The 19334-nt window shown below is 40.0% G+C and overlaps 1 protein-coding gene across 1 annotated transcript; it reads right to left on the reverse strand.

The window, feature by feature from the left end:
• Positions 1 to 14019: 14019 nt before the first annotated feature.
• LOC126693704 (uncharacterized protein At2g39795, mitochondrial) lies at positions 14020 to 17427 on the reverse strand. Its single transcript, XM_050389843.1, has 3 exons — positions 17176 to 17427; positions 16161 to 16492; positions 14020 to 14392 (listed from the first exon to the last, which is right to left on the reverse strand). Exons 1-3 carry the CDS (start codon positions 17287 to 17289, stop codon positions 14227 to 14229), a joined length of 612 nt encoding a protein of 203 aa, XP_050245800.1. The 5' UTR covers positions 17290 to 17427; the 3' UTR covers positions 14020 to 14226.
• Positions 17428 to 19334: the final 1907 nt, after the last annotated feature.

A 19334-nucleotide genomic window follows, 5' to 3' on the forward strand; every position in this document is an offset into this window, starting at 1 on the left:
CAGATATCCTTGGCCACGGAAGACCAGGAAAAAACTGCCTTTGTCACCCCAATTGGCAACTATCATTACAAGGTGATGCCTTTTGGCCTGAAGAATGCCGGTTCGACCTATCAAAGGATGATGACTAGGATGTTTGAACAACAGATGGGAAAAACTGTCGAGGTGTATATAGACGATATGGTAGTAAAAAGTAAATTGGTGACCGACCACATCAGGGACCTTGACGAGGTGTTTCACATTCTGAGAAGGTACAAGCTGCGACTGAACGCATCCAAGTGCTCATTTGGAGTGGGATCGGGGAAATTCCTTGGCTACATGGTAACCCATCGGGGGATCGAGGTTTACCCTGACCAAATAAGGGCCATTCATAGTATGCAACCTCCTCGGAATCCCAAAGAAGTCCAGAAGCTTACCGGCATGATAGCAACTTTGAACCGTTTCATCTCCCGCTCGGCGGACAGGTGCAGACCTTTTTTCCTCCTATTGCACAAGTGGAAGGGTTTCGAGTGGACTGAGGAGTGTGATGTAGCATTCCAACAGCTCAAGGAATACCTCGCCCGACCTCCGATCATGTCCAGTCCCGAGGCCGACGAGGTGCTTTATGCATACATCGCAGTCGCCGATCATGCGGTTAGCCTAGTACTGATCCGAGAGGACAACGGCACGCAACGGCCCGTGTATTACGTAAGCAAGTCGCTACAGGAGGCAGAGACCCGGTACCTCCCCCTCGAAAAGGCAATATTGGCTGTCGTGCAAGCTACAAAGAAGCTTCCCCACTATTTTCAGGCACATACAGTGGTTGTTCTAACCCAACTTCCATTGAAATCAGTCCTCCGTAGCGCTGACTACACTGGGAGAATAGCTAAATGGGGAACCATCTTGAGCGCCTTTGACATCAGATATATGCCACGCACTGCCATAAAAGGTCAAGTCCTCGCCGATCTGGTAGCTGAATTTGCGGAGCCAACCTTGGAAGGGGTGGAAGTGTCGGAATCACCGAATGACGATAGGAGATTGGTCAGCGCGATTTCTGTGCAAGAACACGATAAGTGGAGAGCATACATTGATGGTGCAGCAAACCAAAAGGGCTCCGGAGTGGGGCTCGTTCTAATCTCTCCCGAAGGTATAACCTTGGAGAAGTCGTTGAGACTGGGATTCCCAGCAACGAATAACGAAGCTGAGTATGAGGCACTGCTGGAGGGGATGTCCATGATCCGGAGGTTGGGTGGGAAATGCGCGAGCATATTCTCAGATTCGAGACTCATAGTGGGGCAAGTAAGCGGGGAATTAGAGGCGAAAGACGAAAGAATGCAACGGTATCTTGCCCGAGCTAAACGCCTACGTGCCCACTTCGACGACTTCCGTTTAACGCATATACCCAGAAGCGGGAATACTCACGCCGATTCTCTGGCAACACTGGCCACATCCTCGGCTCAGCCCCTTCCGCGGGTTATTTTGGTCGAAGACCTCTGCCGCCCCACGGAAGAGGAGGCTAACGGTATTCGGGTACACAACGTCGGTGAGGGACCAAGCTGGATGGACCCTCTTGTCCGATTCTTGAAGAACGATTCCTTACCGGACGACAAAGTCGAGGCCGACAAAATCCGGAGAAGAGCTCCTCGATTCTGGTTGTCCGAGGACTCCAAGCTCTACAGACGTTCATTCTCGGGGCCATACTTGCTGTGTGTGCACCCAGGTGCTACTGAACTCATTCTGGAGGAGTTGCACGAGGGGATTTGTGGAAGCCATACGGGGGGCCGGTCTCTCTCCCACAGGGCTATGACGTTGGGTTACTGGTGGCCGAGCATGCATAAGGAGGCTCTGGAATATGTGAAGAAGTGTGACCAATGCCAAAGGTTCGCTCCGAATATACATCAGCCGGGTGGGGTACTTAACCCATTGTCCAGCCCTTGGCCATTTGCACAATGGGGCCTTGACATATTAGGTCCGTTTCCCAAAGCTGCCGGGAACAAGAAGTTTCTTCTCATCGGCACTGATTACTTTACGAAGTGGGTCGAGGCTGAGGCGCTGGCAAACATTAGGGATGTTGATGTCAAGAAGTTTATCTGGAAAAACATTGTCACCCGGTTCGGTACCCCACACACCCTAATCTCGGACAATGGCCTGCAATTTGATAGCAAGGCCTTTAGGGAATATTGCAGTGAATTGGGGATTGTCAACAGGTACTCTACACCAGCCTATCCGCAGAGTAACGGACAAGCAGAGGCAATCAACAAAACCATAGTGAATGGGCTGAAGAGGAGGTTGGACGACGCGAAAGGGAGGTGGGTTGAAGAGCTCGCCCATGTTTTGTGGACGTATCGCACCACGCCCCGCCGATCCACGGGAGAAACCCCCTTTTCGTTGACCTACGGGGCCGAGGCCGTTATCCCATTAGAGATAAACTTTCCCTCCCAGAGGACTGCTACATTCGACCCCATTGTTAACAACGGGCTTCTAGAAAAAAGCCTAGACCTCCTTGAAGAAAGAAGGGATTGCGCGATGGTGCATCTAGCTCAGTATCAACAAAAGCTCAAGCAGGGCTATGATGCCAAGGTGAAGTCGAGACCCTTGACGCCTGGGGACCTGGTGCTGAGGAAAGTCCTGGGCAACGCGAGGAATCCTGCATGGGGAAAGCTCGGACCAAACTGGGAGGGTCCATACCGTATCACCTCTGTGGCTAGCATTGGAGCGTACTATTTGGAAGACTTGGACGAACGTGTAGTGCCACGTCCGTGGAATGTAAATAACCTGAAAAGGTACTTTTATTAATGAAAAACACTTTACTTGATGTCGTTTTACTATACAATTCTCCGCAAGTGTTAAACAGAACCCAAGTCCTGCATGGCTCCTCGGACCACAGACTTGGGGGAAATTAACCACGCAACAATTCTCAGTAAGTGTTAAACAGAACCCAAGTTCTGCATGGCTCCTCGGACCACAGACTTGGGGGAAATTAACCACGCAACAATTCTCAGTAAGTGTTAAACAGAACCCAAGTTCTGCATGGCTCCTCGGACCACAGACTTGGGGGAAATTAACCACGCAACAATTCTCAGTAAGTGTTAAACAGAACCCAAGTCCTGCATGGCTCCTCGGACCACAGTCTTGGGGGAAATTAACCACGCAACAATTCTCAGTAAGTGTTAAACAGAACCCAAGTCCTGCATGGCTCCTCAGACCACAGTCTTGGGGGAAATTAACCACGCAACAATTCTCAGTAAGTGTTAAACAGAACCCAAGTCCTGCATGGCTCCTCGGACCACAGACTTGGGGGAAATTAACCACGCAACAATTCTCAGTAAGTGTTAAACAGAACCCAAGTCCTGCATGGCTCCTCGGACCACAGACTTGGGGGAAATTAACCACGCAACAATTCTCAGTAAGTGTTAAACAGAACCCAAGTCCTGCATGGCTCCTCGGACCACAGTCTTGGGGGAAATTAACCACGCAACAATTCTCAGTAAGTGTTAAACAGAACCCAAGTCCTGCATGGCTCCTCGGACCACAGTCTTGGGGGAAATTAACCACGCAACAATTCTCAGTAAGTGTTAAACAGAACCCAAGTCCTGCATGGCTCCTCGGACCACAGACTTGGGGGAAATTAACCACGCAACAATTCTCAGTAAGTGTTAAACAGAACCCAAGTCCTGCATGGCTCCTCGGACCACAGTCTTGGGGGAAATTAACCACGCAACAATTCTCAGTAAGTGTTAAACAGAACCCAAGTCCTGCATGGCTCCTCGGACCACAGACTTGGGGGAAATTAACCACGCAACAATTCTCAGTAAGTGTTAAACAGAACCCAAGTCCTGCATGGCTCCTCGGACCACAGACTTGGGGGAAATTAACCACGCAACAATTCTCAGTAAGTGTTAAATAGAACCCAAGTCCTGCATGGCTCCTTGGACCACAGACTTGGGGGAAATTAACCACACAATTTTTTCATCAAGGGTTAACCGTTTTTTATTATCGAAAAGCGTTAAAGGGAGCCCAAGTCCTGCGCGGATTCTTAGCCACGGACTTGGGAGTAATCAGCATTGTAATCGTTGTTGCCCAATTACAAAGTGTCGCAATTCTAACGTATTCATTCATTACTGTTTGACTTTCAGCAGTAAAAGGGAAAAACCGATATCCATTCATGATGAAAACAAAATAGAATAAAGCAGCGATATATGTAACGAAATAACTTTTGTCATATAATGTTCAAAGTAATTCAGTTCGGAAATATTAGCATGGATCAAACAAAACGAAGTACAAAAGCGGGACAGACGAATTCCTATTCTACGTCCCTAAGGGCCCTGAGTTGGGGCAGGCTGATCTTCCGCTGCTGGGTTCTCCGGGGCGATCTCCTGGGCCTGGGCAAGGATCTCGCTGATGCGAAGACTGTCCTCGGGTAACTGACCCTGCACAGCTTGCTCCATGCCCCCAGTCTCGGGAATGGTGGAATCTGCTGGAAGAGGTTCAGTGGAGGCGACCTCACCAGGAATCTCACGTATCTCCGCAGGGTAAAAGATGTTCTCAGCTTTCCTGAGATCAGAATCTGCGGGGATGGCTGCCCGATCCATGGCCAATCCCCAGGTCGAGGTGACGTATTCCCTGCAGACGGTGGCAACTTCCTCGGCCAATCTCTCCTCAGTATCGTGAACCCCACGTTCATACGAAGCCGCCACAGCCTTCTCGGCAACCTCCCTGGACAAGCGAGCTTCCTCCTTGGCCCTTGCAAGGTCAGCCTTAAGTTCCGAAACCGCCTGTTGCTCCGCTGACAGTCTTTCCTCAGAGTGTCGGAGCTGCTTGCGCAGCTCTTCGGCTTGCTTTTCAGCATTCTTCAGGCCAGCCTCTGCACTCGCATTGGCCTTCTTCACCTCTTTTAGCTCATGATCCTGACGATCAAGATCTCGTTTGAGATCGCCCGCGGCCCTCTCAGCTGTAGCACGGGACTGAGCCTCCCTATGCGCATCCTCACGAGCTTTCTTAGCCCACTCCTCAGCAACATAAATTTGTTGGGTGACCTGCACTCAGACGGAAATGGAGACGATACCAAGATAAGACAATAAGAAGTTTCTCAACACAAAGATAAGATAGAAGATTCCACTTACCACAGCCATGTCCCTCTTCAGTGACATGAAAAGCTCTGGCTGACGAATCTTCCTGAGGCCTTCCATATCACGGGGTAAGAGAAGAGGCTGTTGCAACGCTTCAACCATGAACGAAGCTTGCTCACGCTGGGACTCCCATAGGGTCGCATCCCAGAGGATTGGAGCGCCATCTAGCTCGATCCGAGGAGACCATGTTCGTGGTCCCCTCTGAGTGACCGCCTCATCTCGGCTCTCAGTGGACCTGGTTCTTTTTTCTCGGGGCTCTTTCGTTTCCTTGCCCTTTTTTTTAGGCCCGGCTTTCTCACGGGCAACCTCTCCCTCCTCTGCCTCTTCTACAGGCCTTTTTCGCCTTAGGTTAGGCATAGGCTTCAGCGCCGCACCCGACGAGGGAGGGGGAGGAGGAGCGGGGGCTTTGGAGACGACCTGTCCTTTAGAGATTTCCTTAGAGGTCTGCCCTTTGGACCTGTTGGACAGAAGACCCCTAAGACCAGTCCTCGGCTGGAGGTCCATTCCTTCTTCTTCTTCTGTGTCCTCGCTGATATCAGGTTGTGCGATGACCAAACCAATACCAGGAGCCGCGGAGGCACAGTCTAAATCAGCGTCAGAGTCGGAGATCTCTACTACTCTGACCGAAGCCTCCCCTTCCTCAGTAAATTGGAACTGGTCTATCTGATCCTCTAAGGATGAATGTGAAGAGCCGGCCTCCTCCTCTGGGATAACTACTGGGGGAAAGACGCGTTGGGGAGGTAACTGAATAGGAGGCAAGTCTGTATCAGTGAGGAACCCTGGAATGGACACGTCAATCCGTGCTAATCTCGGACTACCGGCCCTTATAGCTTGTCCGGCTTCTACCTGGGCTCGAGTGAGCGGAGTGTAATCCAAAATCAAAGGAGCCGACCGTAGTTGTCCGTCCTCGCTAACAAAAATCTCGGACCTCAGGAGGTAATTTAGGGCCGGGATATTGACTAGGCTCAGCCGAGGAGTTGTTAGTCCCTTGTCTGCAAAGGCCGTTAAAAGATTTATGTTAGTCCGAGGAGACATGCAACCAAAACCAACAAGTTTAAAATAAATAAATAAAAAAAGGGAAAAGAGGTGGAGGAGCTTGAAACCAAAGTCCTCCCCACGGCATCTAGTTCTACGACACCCCACCTGGCTTTCCCGCCCTAGTCGGACAGTGAGGGCCGTCATACCATGGCCCGGAGACGATCAAATGGTCGTCCTTCAAGCCTTTGCTAGACTTCGAAAGGCAGGATATCAACCTCACTTCGTCAATCCTAGACTTTAGATAGTATGTGTCGTCGAGCTTATGGCATTCATAAAGATGAACCACGTCGTGCCATGAGAGGTCGAGGTTCATCTGATCGTTCAGGGTTTCGACACACCCCAGGATCCGGAACAGATTAGCGGTGCATTGATGGGGGGCCAACCTATGACCACGTAGGTAATCCCTAGTTATTCTCCCCATTGGAATAGTCATTCCTCCTTCCACGAAGGCTATCATTGGAATTGCGACTTCTCCTGTTCTCCGTTTGAGCAAAATGTCCTCCAGATGACAGTACTCTAAACCTACCTCCGGTGGGATACGATACTTCGCCCTGAAGCCCGCCATACCGGTCGGAGAATCTACCATTTTCTCAAGCCTACCCATCCCCTCTAATCCTAAAAACAACTTGAAGGCAGTATGATTAATGAAGAATAATGGAGAAGAAGCGCGCACTTACGGGTAAGAGGCTCGAAGGATTCTTCAAGAGAATGGCAGCGGAAATAAGAACGGACTGAAGGAATAAGCTCTGAGAAGTTCTGAATATTGGAAGGCTCGTCAAAAGTGAGGGACGAACGCCCTTAAAGCCTATTATACTCGGTAGAAGTTGAACAGACGCACTCGCGTCTAAGGCATGTGAAGCGTTGTCCACCGTAGATCCTGCCTCCAACCGTTGGATTGAGCGAGTGTAAAACCTCGAAAGCTGCGGTTACTTTCCCCTGGGTCATTAACTGCCCACAACATTAATGAGGCATGTAAAGGCGTGCCTTCCCCCCTACACGTGTGAAGCAGTGGTTCACCACGAACCGTCTAGTGAGCATCAAAATCCCGCCTTTTCTCCTCGGACCCAGAAAAAGGCCAGCATTTTGAGGGGCTATTGTGGGGGGTAAAATCTGCCAGCTGATGTTGGGCCGTAGTTCATGTACCAAGCCCAGCCACGATAAGAAGAAAAGGCATGGGCGTAGGATGTCCCATCCCAACCATGATGGGTCGGGCCTGCTTAGGGGCGTCCGAGGAGGAGTACCTCCTCGGACTCGCCAAGTAAGTGTCCAATTCGCACTCCATACCTGGCGAAAGGTCACCCAATACGAAGGAACAGTGCGTGACGTTCAGGAAGGGAGGCAACCACAACTGCCGCATTAAATGCCAAGGAACTACTTTTCCAGCCGCATTAATGTGGAAGGGACAGGAACGCAGAATCATCTTGGCCAGTGCAACTCACAGAAAAGAGGAAGGATAACCTATGGGACAGGCACTCAAGTGGAGGGTCAGATGGTTGACAAGTGTAGGGTCATGATCTTAGGAAGGATGCTATATAAGAGAAGGAGATCCCCATGGAAAGGGGATCGCAAGCAGAAAGAAGAAAAAGATAGAGAAAGAGAAAAGAGATAGAAGTAGAAGAAACAGCCCCAGGGACCGTTACTCCAAAGGTTTGAAGGAATATCCTTACGTCCAACTGGTTGCATGGCTTGGTCGTAACTACGTTTCCTCTGTCAAAGACCTAGTTCTGTAACCTACTCTCTACAAATTCATTGTTGAGGGACTTTTGGGCCAGAACCACCCGCCTGTTGGGCCTGAGCCCCAAAATCGTGCCCCTACAGTACTGTTGTATTTTTACATGGTTATTATAGCAATTAATCCTTGTATATTTACATGATTACTATAACAACAATCTAAATTTACACAAGTTTCCATGAATTGATGTGAGCGATTTTTTAAGTTGGATGTGCAAAATTTACCCCTTATGTTATTATACATTTATTAATTACTAGCTATTATTGATGAGCAAAAATATAATTTCAATGATATGTTCATATCAGAATTAACAACAGTTTACCACTTAGGATTTGTTGTTAAAATATTATAAACGTAGCAATTTTCTTATTATTACCATATATTTTTATCAAACCCGCTATGACATTGTTTTTCAACCATCACTATGGTCTACAAACATTTTACAAACTGCTGAGGTGGAGTATATGTGGCATACTCCACCTCAGCTTTTTAAAAACCAAAATACCACATCAGATATTAACAAAGAAAATTAATAAAAGAAAAAAGAAACCCAGATTTGTTTTGCTTCTAAACCCTCTCAAGCATCTATGTTTTTCAGTGACATAGACCATAGATGACATGTCAAATGGATGTAATTTCTTTTCTTTTTGAGAACGAAATGGATGTAATATCTCGTAGGGAATGGATGCGTTGATTCTAAATAATCTAAACAACTGTGAAATTCACACGTGGTGACCGAGAGGGAAATGCCAACATTCATTGAGTAATTAAAGATGATTATTGGAGGGATTGGGTTTGACTTAGTGGTTCTGATATTCATAAAATTTTGAATTTATAACATTTTATCTTTGTACGTGAATCAGGAACTTCCTGTTATCCAATAAATAAACACTTAAAAAGAGGTTAAAATTCTCTTAAAAAAAAAAAGTAATATTAGGGACACAATTCTTTCGCACACAATTTATTATATGAATAAATTATGATAAAAGTTGTAAGGAAAGTTATGTCATTAATCTTAAAAAAAAAAAAAAAAAAAAGATTATAAGTGGGGAGCAACATGACAGCTGTAATAAGCCCGTACTTTCTCCAACATTAGGGGTCCACATATATTCTTCTTATTTTTTATGATAAAATTAAAAGTGGTCCTTATATGATAAATGTATTATCATGAGCCACTTGGCGTTGATTCTAAATAATCTAAACAACTGTGAAATTCACACGTGGTGACCGAGACGGAATGCCAACATTCATTGAGTAATTAAAGATGATTATTGGAGGGATTGAGTTTGACTCAGTGGTTCTCAGCTATTTTTAAAATCTTGGGATATTCATAAAGTTTTGAATTTATAACATTTTATCAACATCCTGAGGTCACTTTAAAAGAATTCTTATCTTTGCATGTGGAACGGAAACTTCCTATTATTGAAGAAATAAATACTCAAAAGAGGTTTAAATGTCCTCTTAAAAAAAATGGATAAATATTAAGGATACAATTTTTACCATAATTTTTGTTTCAATTTACTCACATGATAAGTTGTGAGTGATAGAATTATGGATCCATCAGTACTGCTTATAACTTACCATATAAGCAAGTTGTGATAAAAATTGTGGTAAAATTCATGTTATGAGCATTTCTCTTAAAAAATTGATTATTGGTGGGAAGCATCATGACAACTGTAATAACTAATAAGCCTCTACTTTCTCCAACATTAGGGGTTCACATATATTCTTCTTATTTTACTAGGATAAAATTAAAAGTGGTCCATGTATGATAAATGTATTATCATGAGCCACTTTGCGTTGTAGTGGTGTCGACATATGATATCATATATGAGCACACTTTTGACTTGATCCTCCATTGTCTCTCGTCGCTTCCACGAAAAAGGTATGGATTCTGAAAGTAAAACCTACGAAACATTTATATGAGGGACAATTATCATTGTTTCCATCGTTGGATTGGTTCAAGGAATTAGGATCCTTTGGATAATTTGCTAATTTCCTATTGCTTATTTGCATAGTCAGGGCCGGCCAAGATAACTTGAGGGTTTAGGCGAAAATTTTAAAGGGGTTTTTTTATATCTAAGATTCTAAACGTCACTTAAATAATATTTAGTTTATTTTTTTATTATTTTTTTAAAATTTGAAATCTATTATTAATTCATACTTATTAATATGACTAATTCACTCAAAGTGAATTAATGATACTTACTATATAGGTTTTACAAACTAGCATATCACTAATAAAAAAAATTATCTAAACATTCATTTATTATATTGTTTAAGTGACACCGATTATATTACTGTTACATTAGTTTGTAAGTTTTTTGTTGTAAAATTTGAATTAGCTTTAGCATTTTTCATTCACTTAATGGAGATTAGGTTGCATTTCTATTAATTCATATTGGTTTTTTTTTTTTTTGGAGAAAATGCTAAACTTACTATAAATTTTATTACAAAAAGTTAACAAACTGATGTGATAATGAGATCACACTTCAACAAAAGAATAAATGAGTATTGAATTACTTCATGTGATTGGTGACATGTCAATTTATAGGACTTATGTAATAAAACTTGTGATATACTAGCATAGCTCTAATATTTTAGGCATTGGGAAAAAATGAACATCTAACTCACATTTTTCTTTAATTAAAAAAAAAAAAAAAAAACCTTACTGCCCCCATATTTGGGGGCCTTTCCATGTTAGGGAGCCTTAGGCCATGGTCTAAATGGCCTAGGCCTAGGGCCGGCCTGTGCATAGTATTTATAAATTAGTAAATGTTAACAAGCACCATACGGTGTTTGTTAAGGTTAAAATAATGTAGATCTCACTTAATAAAAAAAATTAAATAAATAGGAGAAATGGTATAAAACTGACTTTAAAACCTATAAAGCTAACAAAATACTGACATAAAACTAAGCAATTGACAAAAATTTTGACATAAAGTTGAGTGTAACCGAACCTCACAATGTTTGTTAACACAACTTATAAATCAAAGCTAATTTATTTTTAAAAAGATAAAAATTAAATTATTTGAAAAAAAAAAAATTCAGACAAAAAACTAAAAAAAAATAAAACTTTTTGCCTTTACCCAAAATGACACTTAAAAGCTAAAACTTTTTGCTGTTAGTTTTAGCATTACGAGACCAAAGAACTATGCAGTTTCTATGAATGAAGAAGCTACCTGTAGTGTGTTTGCAATGTATAGAACATAATTAAGGTAATGTTAGGGAGAAATTCAAGAGACAACCACCTTGGCATAGAGAATGTTCCATATATATAAGCCATATGCGATTAAGCTAATCTTTGACATGGAGGAGGAGAAATGGGAAGAAGAGAGGGATTGGTGCCATATATTGCGGGAATTTCTCTTTCTCCATTAAAACTTCTTAATTTTTTTTTTGAAAATTCTTAATTGCTACACATATTAAATACCCAATTGTGTATATTCAGTTAAAAAAAAAGTTTTTAAAACATGGTTTCAAACACTTTTTTTCATTGCATTATGACTTATGAGTACTCTAAACACAAATTTTTAATACACTTTAAAAATAAAATAAAATAAATAAAAAATTTCACATTGTTTTGAAAACAAAAATCCAATACTATTCGCATCAACAAAAAAAAAAAAAAAAAAAAAAAAAAAAAACCAATACTATTGCCACCAAACAGGCCCTAGCTAGCATCCAAGATCTGCCATACATTTGTCAAAATATGAATGATGGTTAGCCATCTGTATTGTGCCCAGTAAACAATTTTGGGTATTTAACTACTTCTCCATCCCTATCTTTAGGATAAGCATTTACCAACTGAGGCTTTCCTTTATATTTTTCTTGCTTTGCTGCTTGGTTTCTGCATTGTTGAAAGCTTTGAACTACCTGTCCATCAATTTATTACGCATTAGTAATGAATCTTGGCTTGATTCCTGCTTTTCCAGATGGCCCATAAATAAGAGCAATGGTGCTTACAAAGGAGGGTTAAAATGCCTGCTATTTTCAATATATTGCTACCAATACTTTAACCAGAAATAGAACAGATCTTAAATTTATGGCTGACCCCAGCCATAGAGCTTTGGCAAAGCAGCAGGAAAGGAAAGATGATCTATATTCTCTAATGCTGAATGGCACAAGACACATCCTTTGTCTGTGGCAATGTTCCTTCTCTCTAAACAAACTTTAGTTGAATGAGCATTTTTCAAATCTTCCACATTATCCACAGAAAGATAATGAATTTGAATGGAATTTTCAGTCCCGATAAATTCTTCCAGATCCCTTCACTATTTATTTCTTATTTGCATATTCTGTTGGGTGGCTTCTGCAAGAAGTTGACATCCCTTGTTGAAGGTGTGAAGGGGGTATTCTTATTTTTATTTAAACTAGCTTCTTTTTACACGTACTATCCTTGTGAAAAGGCTTTTCTTTTTCTTATAAAAAATATAACATTTTAAAATTGTAACAGCAAATTATAGTTGAAGTATATAATGTGTGTCCTAATATCTGGTTGGAGACAAATGCTTGCAAACATATTTATGCTAATCCTTGCTGGGAAAAAGATGGTACCATTCAAGCTATATCTGCTCGCACTTAGTGAGCCATGATCGGAGCTTGCAGCACTTCTTGTCCAAGCAAGAGCCTTTCTATGAAAAGAAAGATGGATATCCAATGCATGAGATGATGATTGCACATATTGACCAGCCAAAATGTCACAATAGCACTGTTTAATGAAATATATATCAATCTACTATTGTTTTGAAAATATGTAGAAATCTACCATTTTTTGGATACTTGAGTTTAGGGAACTCAAGTTTTCCATGGTACACAAATTCCATGGAAAAATTTTCCAACAATTTTTTTAAAGAACTTGACTTTATAAAACTAAAGTTACACGGCAAACTCGAGTTTCACAAACTCAAGTTTCAAAAAAGTGGTTGATCCCTATATATTTCGAAAACAATGGTAGATTAATATATGGGTGTGTTTGGATAGAACTTATTTTGCTGAAACTGAAAACTGAAAACACTGTAGCAAAATAATTTTTAAATGTGTGAATAGTATCGTGGGACCCACTTTTAATGAAAAAGTGGCTGAAAAGTGTAATTTGTGGGTCCATGAACAGTGCACAAATGCACTGTTCATGGACAAAAATTCAACAAGTGCGGCTAAAAAAAAAAAAAAAAACTGAAACGCAGGAAACGCAAAACGTAGACGCAAAAGCTCAATGCAAACACACACTATATTTCGATAAACAGTGGTATATGGCCATTTTAGCCCATATTGACCATCATATTATGTAACATAATAGTTAATCAGATTATACGTATTCCTTAAACCCTATGCTATTTTTCAAATTATGTAACATAATAGTTAATCAGATTATATGTATTCCTCAAACCCTATGCTATTTTTCTTGTTTTGCTTTTCCTTTACCCGCTTTGTGTTTGGAACCTGCAAGAATCTTGAAATTCTGACTAAAATCAAAACACATATAGAATTATATAAACCCTGAAACCATGCATTCCCACTATATGTATTTTGTTTAAAAGTAAATAAATATGGCATTTCTTGAGGCAATGATAAATTTGACAGATTTGCGTACAGAGGACTGCAAAGGCAGACATAGATAATGAAAACTGAAAGGATGGCAGGAAGAGTAGTGCTATTGAAATGCCTTCTTTCCCTTAGAAGGTTCAATGTGCATGACTCTCTTCAACGCATTAAGGGTGCATGGCTATCTAGCATGGAATGCAGCAACCAAGGTTTTGTCTGATATTCCATTAGTAATTAGATTCTGTATTGCCTTAAAAATCCAGCAACATTGAATAGAGGCATTCCTTTTTACTTTAATCAAATTTTGATTCAATGAAGTTCTTCTGGAGGCCGACGTATCTTCACACTATAATCGAAGGGCTGCAGGGATTTATGGTATTTTGTTGTTGATACACCTGCCTTTTACTACAAACTTTCCTATTAAAGAAATCCATATAGGGGCAGAAGTTTGGACCCAGCACTTAAGGCCAGGCTAGTAAACTGCACATTTCATTAATGAAAATTGAAAGGATTATCCATCAAAGTTGCAGCATACAACACCAGGTCACCAATTTAATGCAGCTGATTTTGGCAATCCATCCAAAAAATCATTCATAACCATTACTCCAAAAAGAAATTTTTTTTTATAGGATCCATTACTCAATTTAATTGTGCTCAGACTGTAAAATGAGCAAAAAAAACATTTGCAAATGATAAAAATTTGAGCTCAAACTATGTAAAAGTAAAAAGACGACAGTTGATAAATTGAGACAAGGTGGGAATTAATGCGAAAAAATGAAGCATGTATGATTGACCCACCATCAGCTGTCACTCACTTTTTGCCACTGATGATTCAAGTATTTTTAACCAGTTCACATATTGACCTTGCTCCTTTTTATGTAGGTGGTGGAGGAGGAAATTGGTCAGGCTTTCTCCTACTCCCCTTGCAACTAGGTACTCCTTGAGTGCATCTTGCAATTGAGGGTCCAAAGAGCTGTACACAGATGTAAAAGAGAGAACAATAACAAAGATGATTATGGTTTAGATTTTAGAGAATCCAAATCAGGGGGAAAAAATCTAAACAATTAACATAATGAACATGATGTGAATGGAACAAGCATTTGCACTAATGTGTTTGAAGAACAAAAATAATTATGAAAAGATTTATCAAAATTAAAGCATACAGAATGACTTTGGGATTGAGAAACCTCACATATCCAGTAAAACTAAGATGTAAATAGTAGTATTTCATCATAGTCCAAACTTTGATATCATAAGCTAAATGCTGGAGTAAATATGAGGTTTTTGGATTCTGATTTATTTTTCAAGGATGCAACACTATAGTGTAAAAAGTATGGATCATAAATTCATCAGATAAGTACCCAGACAATGTAGACAGTGAAAATAGCACTCTCACAATCACACAGCCAATGATTTACAGATAAAAAAGGATGTGCTCAACGTACAAAGCTTCCACTTTTGCAGGGTTTGGGAGAAGTATAATTAAAACCACAAAGAAAGTAAAACTGTGTCCTGTCCTGATTAATAACTTTATTAACATGTAACAAGATTAGTTAGACTAGTATAACTATGAAACAACCTCATTCCAGATAACACCCACAAGGAAATCACCATTTAGCATACCTATAGTTGTCCTTTAAGAGTTAAGAGGGTCAACATCAAGCACAAAAGTATAAAATGTTTCTCCTCCCAAAACTCCAGACTTCCTCTCCTTTCAGATACCCAAACAGTAATAACAGAAGATATCAACATCCTAGAAGCAGTTAGATAAAAGGCAGAAGAAGAGAAAATTAAATATGAAAACCAATAAAGGAAAGGTGATTTACTGACCCCTTAGGATTAAAAGAAAACTAAACTACCATGTTGACAATGCACAGTGGAATATCCTATCCAATATGAGCCAAGGGAGGCCAACGAGTTCTAGCTCAAATGACACCTCCTTTCCATATAAGAGCAAGATGGAAGGGGAGATCATGGGTTTGAAACCCATCAGGTGCATGTGTAATTACTAATCAGAAGGGAGAAAAGGGAAGGGGGAGAGAGGGGGGGGGGGGGGGGGGGTGGACAGAACCTCAGTGAGTCAAATTATCCTAGATAAGGAAATTACGTCTGTAATAAGGAAAAGGAAGAAAATTAACAATTCAGTAATTGTTTAGATACCGTGTACATCTACCCCTCCGTTCTTTGGAGCAACACTAGAGAGCAACCTCAGTAGAATGGGGGCATCCATAATTTCCATATAAAGAAAATAAAATACAAGTTTCTCCTGAGCAGAGGGATCATAAATTAAGTTTCGCCTCGAGGCTTCCTCTTGGAAATACATGGAATTCTATCCAAAGGAGCTCAATTGACACTAAAAATCAAACGAAGGACATACATGGACCAACCTTACAGCTGCCATTTTAATTTCTCTCCCACAGGGAGAATACTTTTCAAATGGCTAAGTAAAGACACACCATCCCTGTGTAACTTATCAATTGTCCATGTATAAGTAGAGCAGCCTGCTTAAGAGAATCCAACTCAAAGCAAAACATGAAATGTAACTCTTTTAAAAGGCTCACTTTAAATAAGAAATAGGACACATCAAACTACATATATCTGGTTATTGTTGCTGCTATTTACTTTAGATCAAAGATTATATCTGACAGGAATATTTGCTATTTGATGGATTAAGATAAAAGTAGTAATATTGAAAAGTGAGCAACTTTCTTCAATAAAAACGTATGAGTATAAAATCTTACCTGAATAAGGGGCCTCTGTAGTCTGAAGGGCTCACACAAGTAGGTGATTGGATATAATAGGCATTATGGATGTCAAACTGAGACCCTTCATTACCTCCCTCAAAAACACCACAATCAAACTGCAACATTGAGCTCAGGCCAGGCTTTTTCAAACATACTTTCATCAAAACATCCCTTGGAAACACACCCTCTTTTCCGTAAGTCACTGGACCAAGCACCGCTGAGACTGCAACCTCCTCCCCCGACTCACAATTTCTTCGTAAAACCACATCTTGGGACTGTGGTGAGTCCCATTCCACCACAAAATCCCCCGGAGAACGACTTTGGTCATCCTATATCCATGTCAATACACATATAATTCAATAGGGAGCTAATCCTTTTACTTTTACAATACTAGGTACACAAGTGACATAGATTTTTGAAAAAGATGTTTAAATTTTACAGTCAAATGTAGCTATATGTTAATACCAGCTTTGGTCTGCATGTATGAATCATAATTCCTAGAGGGTGTAACACCAAAACAGGATGGTATAACAATTCCCAAAATAAAAGGAATAAATTTTTGTCAAGTTGGGCATGACAAAGAGTCATAATTTCATTAAAAAAAGCTCTTAACCTTGTCAATCTATAGCTTATACAAAAACCCCAAAACTCTGAGCTGAAAACTTAACAAATTTCCACATTCCACTTTTGTTTTTGAAGGGATAAATATTTACACCCAGTAATTTTACACTTAGTACAGATGAGCCACGAAGCCGCTGATCAATCTTTCACATTCACACACACTAGTCTAGTCCCATAAAACATTCCCACCACTAAACTTTAATGTTTTTGTTTTCTACATTTTTTTTTTTTTGGGTCTCTAGTGGATTTGAGCAAATGGGTTAGTGATGGTTTAGCTATTTGTGGTGAAAGTCATGCATTTCGATTACATTACATCCCAATTTTCAAAGCAAAGAAATATTCGACTATGTCAACAGGAGAGGCATGGAGGCGAGAGAGAGAGAGAGAGGACCTGAAAGGGAGTGGAGGAGAGCTCGTGTGTGATCTCAGACTGCAAGGCCTTGACCAAATCCGAATCTTGAAGAGCTTTACGAGCTTTGCGCAAAATCGGTGTCACCCTCGGCATTCTTCCACTTCTATAGGCTCTTTTTCCTCTAGCGGAACTGTGGAAACACAACAAGTGCTCAAATAGAACAATCCAATTTTCTCTCACTTTTTGTTGCTCCCTTGTATTTTTTTTTTTCGATTAGGTGTCTCTATAATAATTTCATGAATAATTTGCAATTTACACTATAGAAATTTGGGACCATTTCAATTTTTTCCCTCTAACGTTGAATACTATTTTGATATGTCTTTCAAAAAAAAAATAAATAAAAATACTATTTTGATATGAGCCATTCCAACTATGCCATGTATTTGTCAAGTTACATCATCTCTAAAAAATATTTATATATATTATGATATGATATAATGTATATTTTATTGATTAATTTTTTGTGGGAATATATTTGAATTTCAAATCTCTTTTTTCAAAAAATAATAAATAAAAATTTATCACTTGAGCTCAAGATACTGATTAAATTTTTGTGGATATGATTTGAATTTCAAATCTTTTACTTAAAACTTTATCAGTTAACTTAATTGAAACCTACAACGAATATAATTTTTAATAAACTATAATTGCATCATTTTATCCGGTAGAAAATAAAATGTAATTTACTTTGGTATTAATCATTTCCCCTTTCCTTCTCAACAAAAATTATTCCCCTTTTCTCAAAAACAATTATTTCCCCTTTTTTCTATGCTATTTTTTTCCATTCCTCTCTCTCTCTCTCTCTCTCTCTCTCTCTCTCTCTCTCTCTCTCTCTCTCTCTCTCTCTCTCTCTCTCTCTCTCTCTCTCTCTCCATGAAATCCCCATTAGACACATGCAATTTTACTCCATTCAAAATCCCTTTATAACCAAACCCCAAAAACCAATTTATTCTATTCTACCGCGCACGATGGCCTAGCCCTCCAATCTCCTTGGTAGACATCCCAAAATCCCAACTCCCACTAACACTTTCAATTGGTTAAAAGCCTAACCAAAATTCAAGATTTCAAATACTAAAACACAGCCACTACACATGATGGTTAAAAGAGTATCATTCACTTAGGCCTCACAACCCAACCACCCAAATTTCACCCCATGAGCTTGCCAATACTTGTGACTAATGAGCCCATGAACACACATAAAACCTATTACCCAGCCCCCATATGCCACCATATGTAGTGCCCCAAATCAAACCACAACCAAAATCTATCTTACCTTGATAATCGCTTCTCCAACAAAAACCCAACCTCCTTAAATCAACCACACCAAACCAAAATCCATTATCCCCATTGCTAATTTTTACATAGCCTTCAAAAGTAAAATTATAGATTGTAAAACCAAATTAGCTTCTACGATAATTTTTTTATGATAACTCTATATAAAATCATGAAATAAGTGATTTATATTTTTACCATGACATCATTATTTAAAATTTTGTGGATTAGAAATTTAGAATGAACTTAAGTGAATAATTTAGTCATTTGATTATTGGTAAAGTTTAATGTTGTCTCTCAAATGTTAATTGTGTCAATTTTAGACTCTTATTTTTTAAAATCAAATTAATTTTATCATTAAATCTTTTTTCAGTTATAATTTTAACAAAGTTAAATATGTAAAATGATCGATTTGTTAAAAGATTAGTATGAAAAGTGTATGGGCACAAATTGGGTAATAAGCCCAAAAGGTAAAATGATATAGGCCCAAAGAGCCCAATACAATGAATTTGTAGAGGATAGGTTGAAAAATTAGGCTCTAACGAGTTGGGTAACAATTATAGGGGATTCAAATAACAATGGGTCCGTTTGGATTGAACTTATTGTTGCTGAAACTGTAAACTGGAAACTGAAAACTAAAAACACTGTAGCAAAATAATTTTTAAATGTGTGAATAGTGTCGTGGGATCCATTTTTAATATTTTTTAGTACGTGAAAAGTGATGAACAGTGCTTGAACAGTAATTTTTGTCTCCTGCACAGTGAACCCATGTGAGGTTACTGTTCACGCGCAGGAAAAAAAAAGCTGGAAAACATAAAATGTGGATGCAGGATTCAGTTGAATCCAAATGGGCACAATAAAGTAAA

The sequence above is a fragment of the Quercus robur genome, chromosome 7 (genome assembly GCF_932294415.1).
Source record: "Quercus robur chromosome 7, dhQueRobu3.1, whole genome shotgun sequence".
NCBI classification, from domain to species: Eukaryota; Viridiplantae; Streptophyta; class Magnoliopsida; order Fagales; family Fagaceae; genus Quercus; species Quercus robur.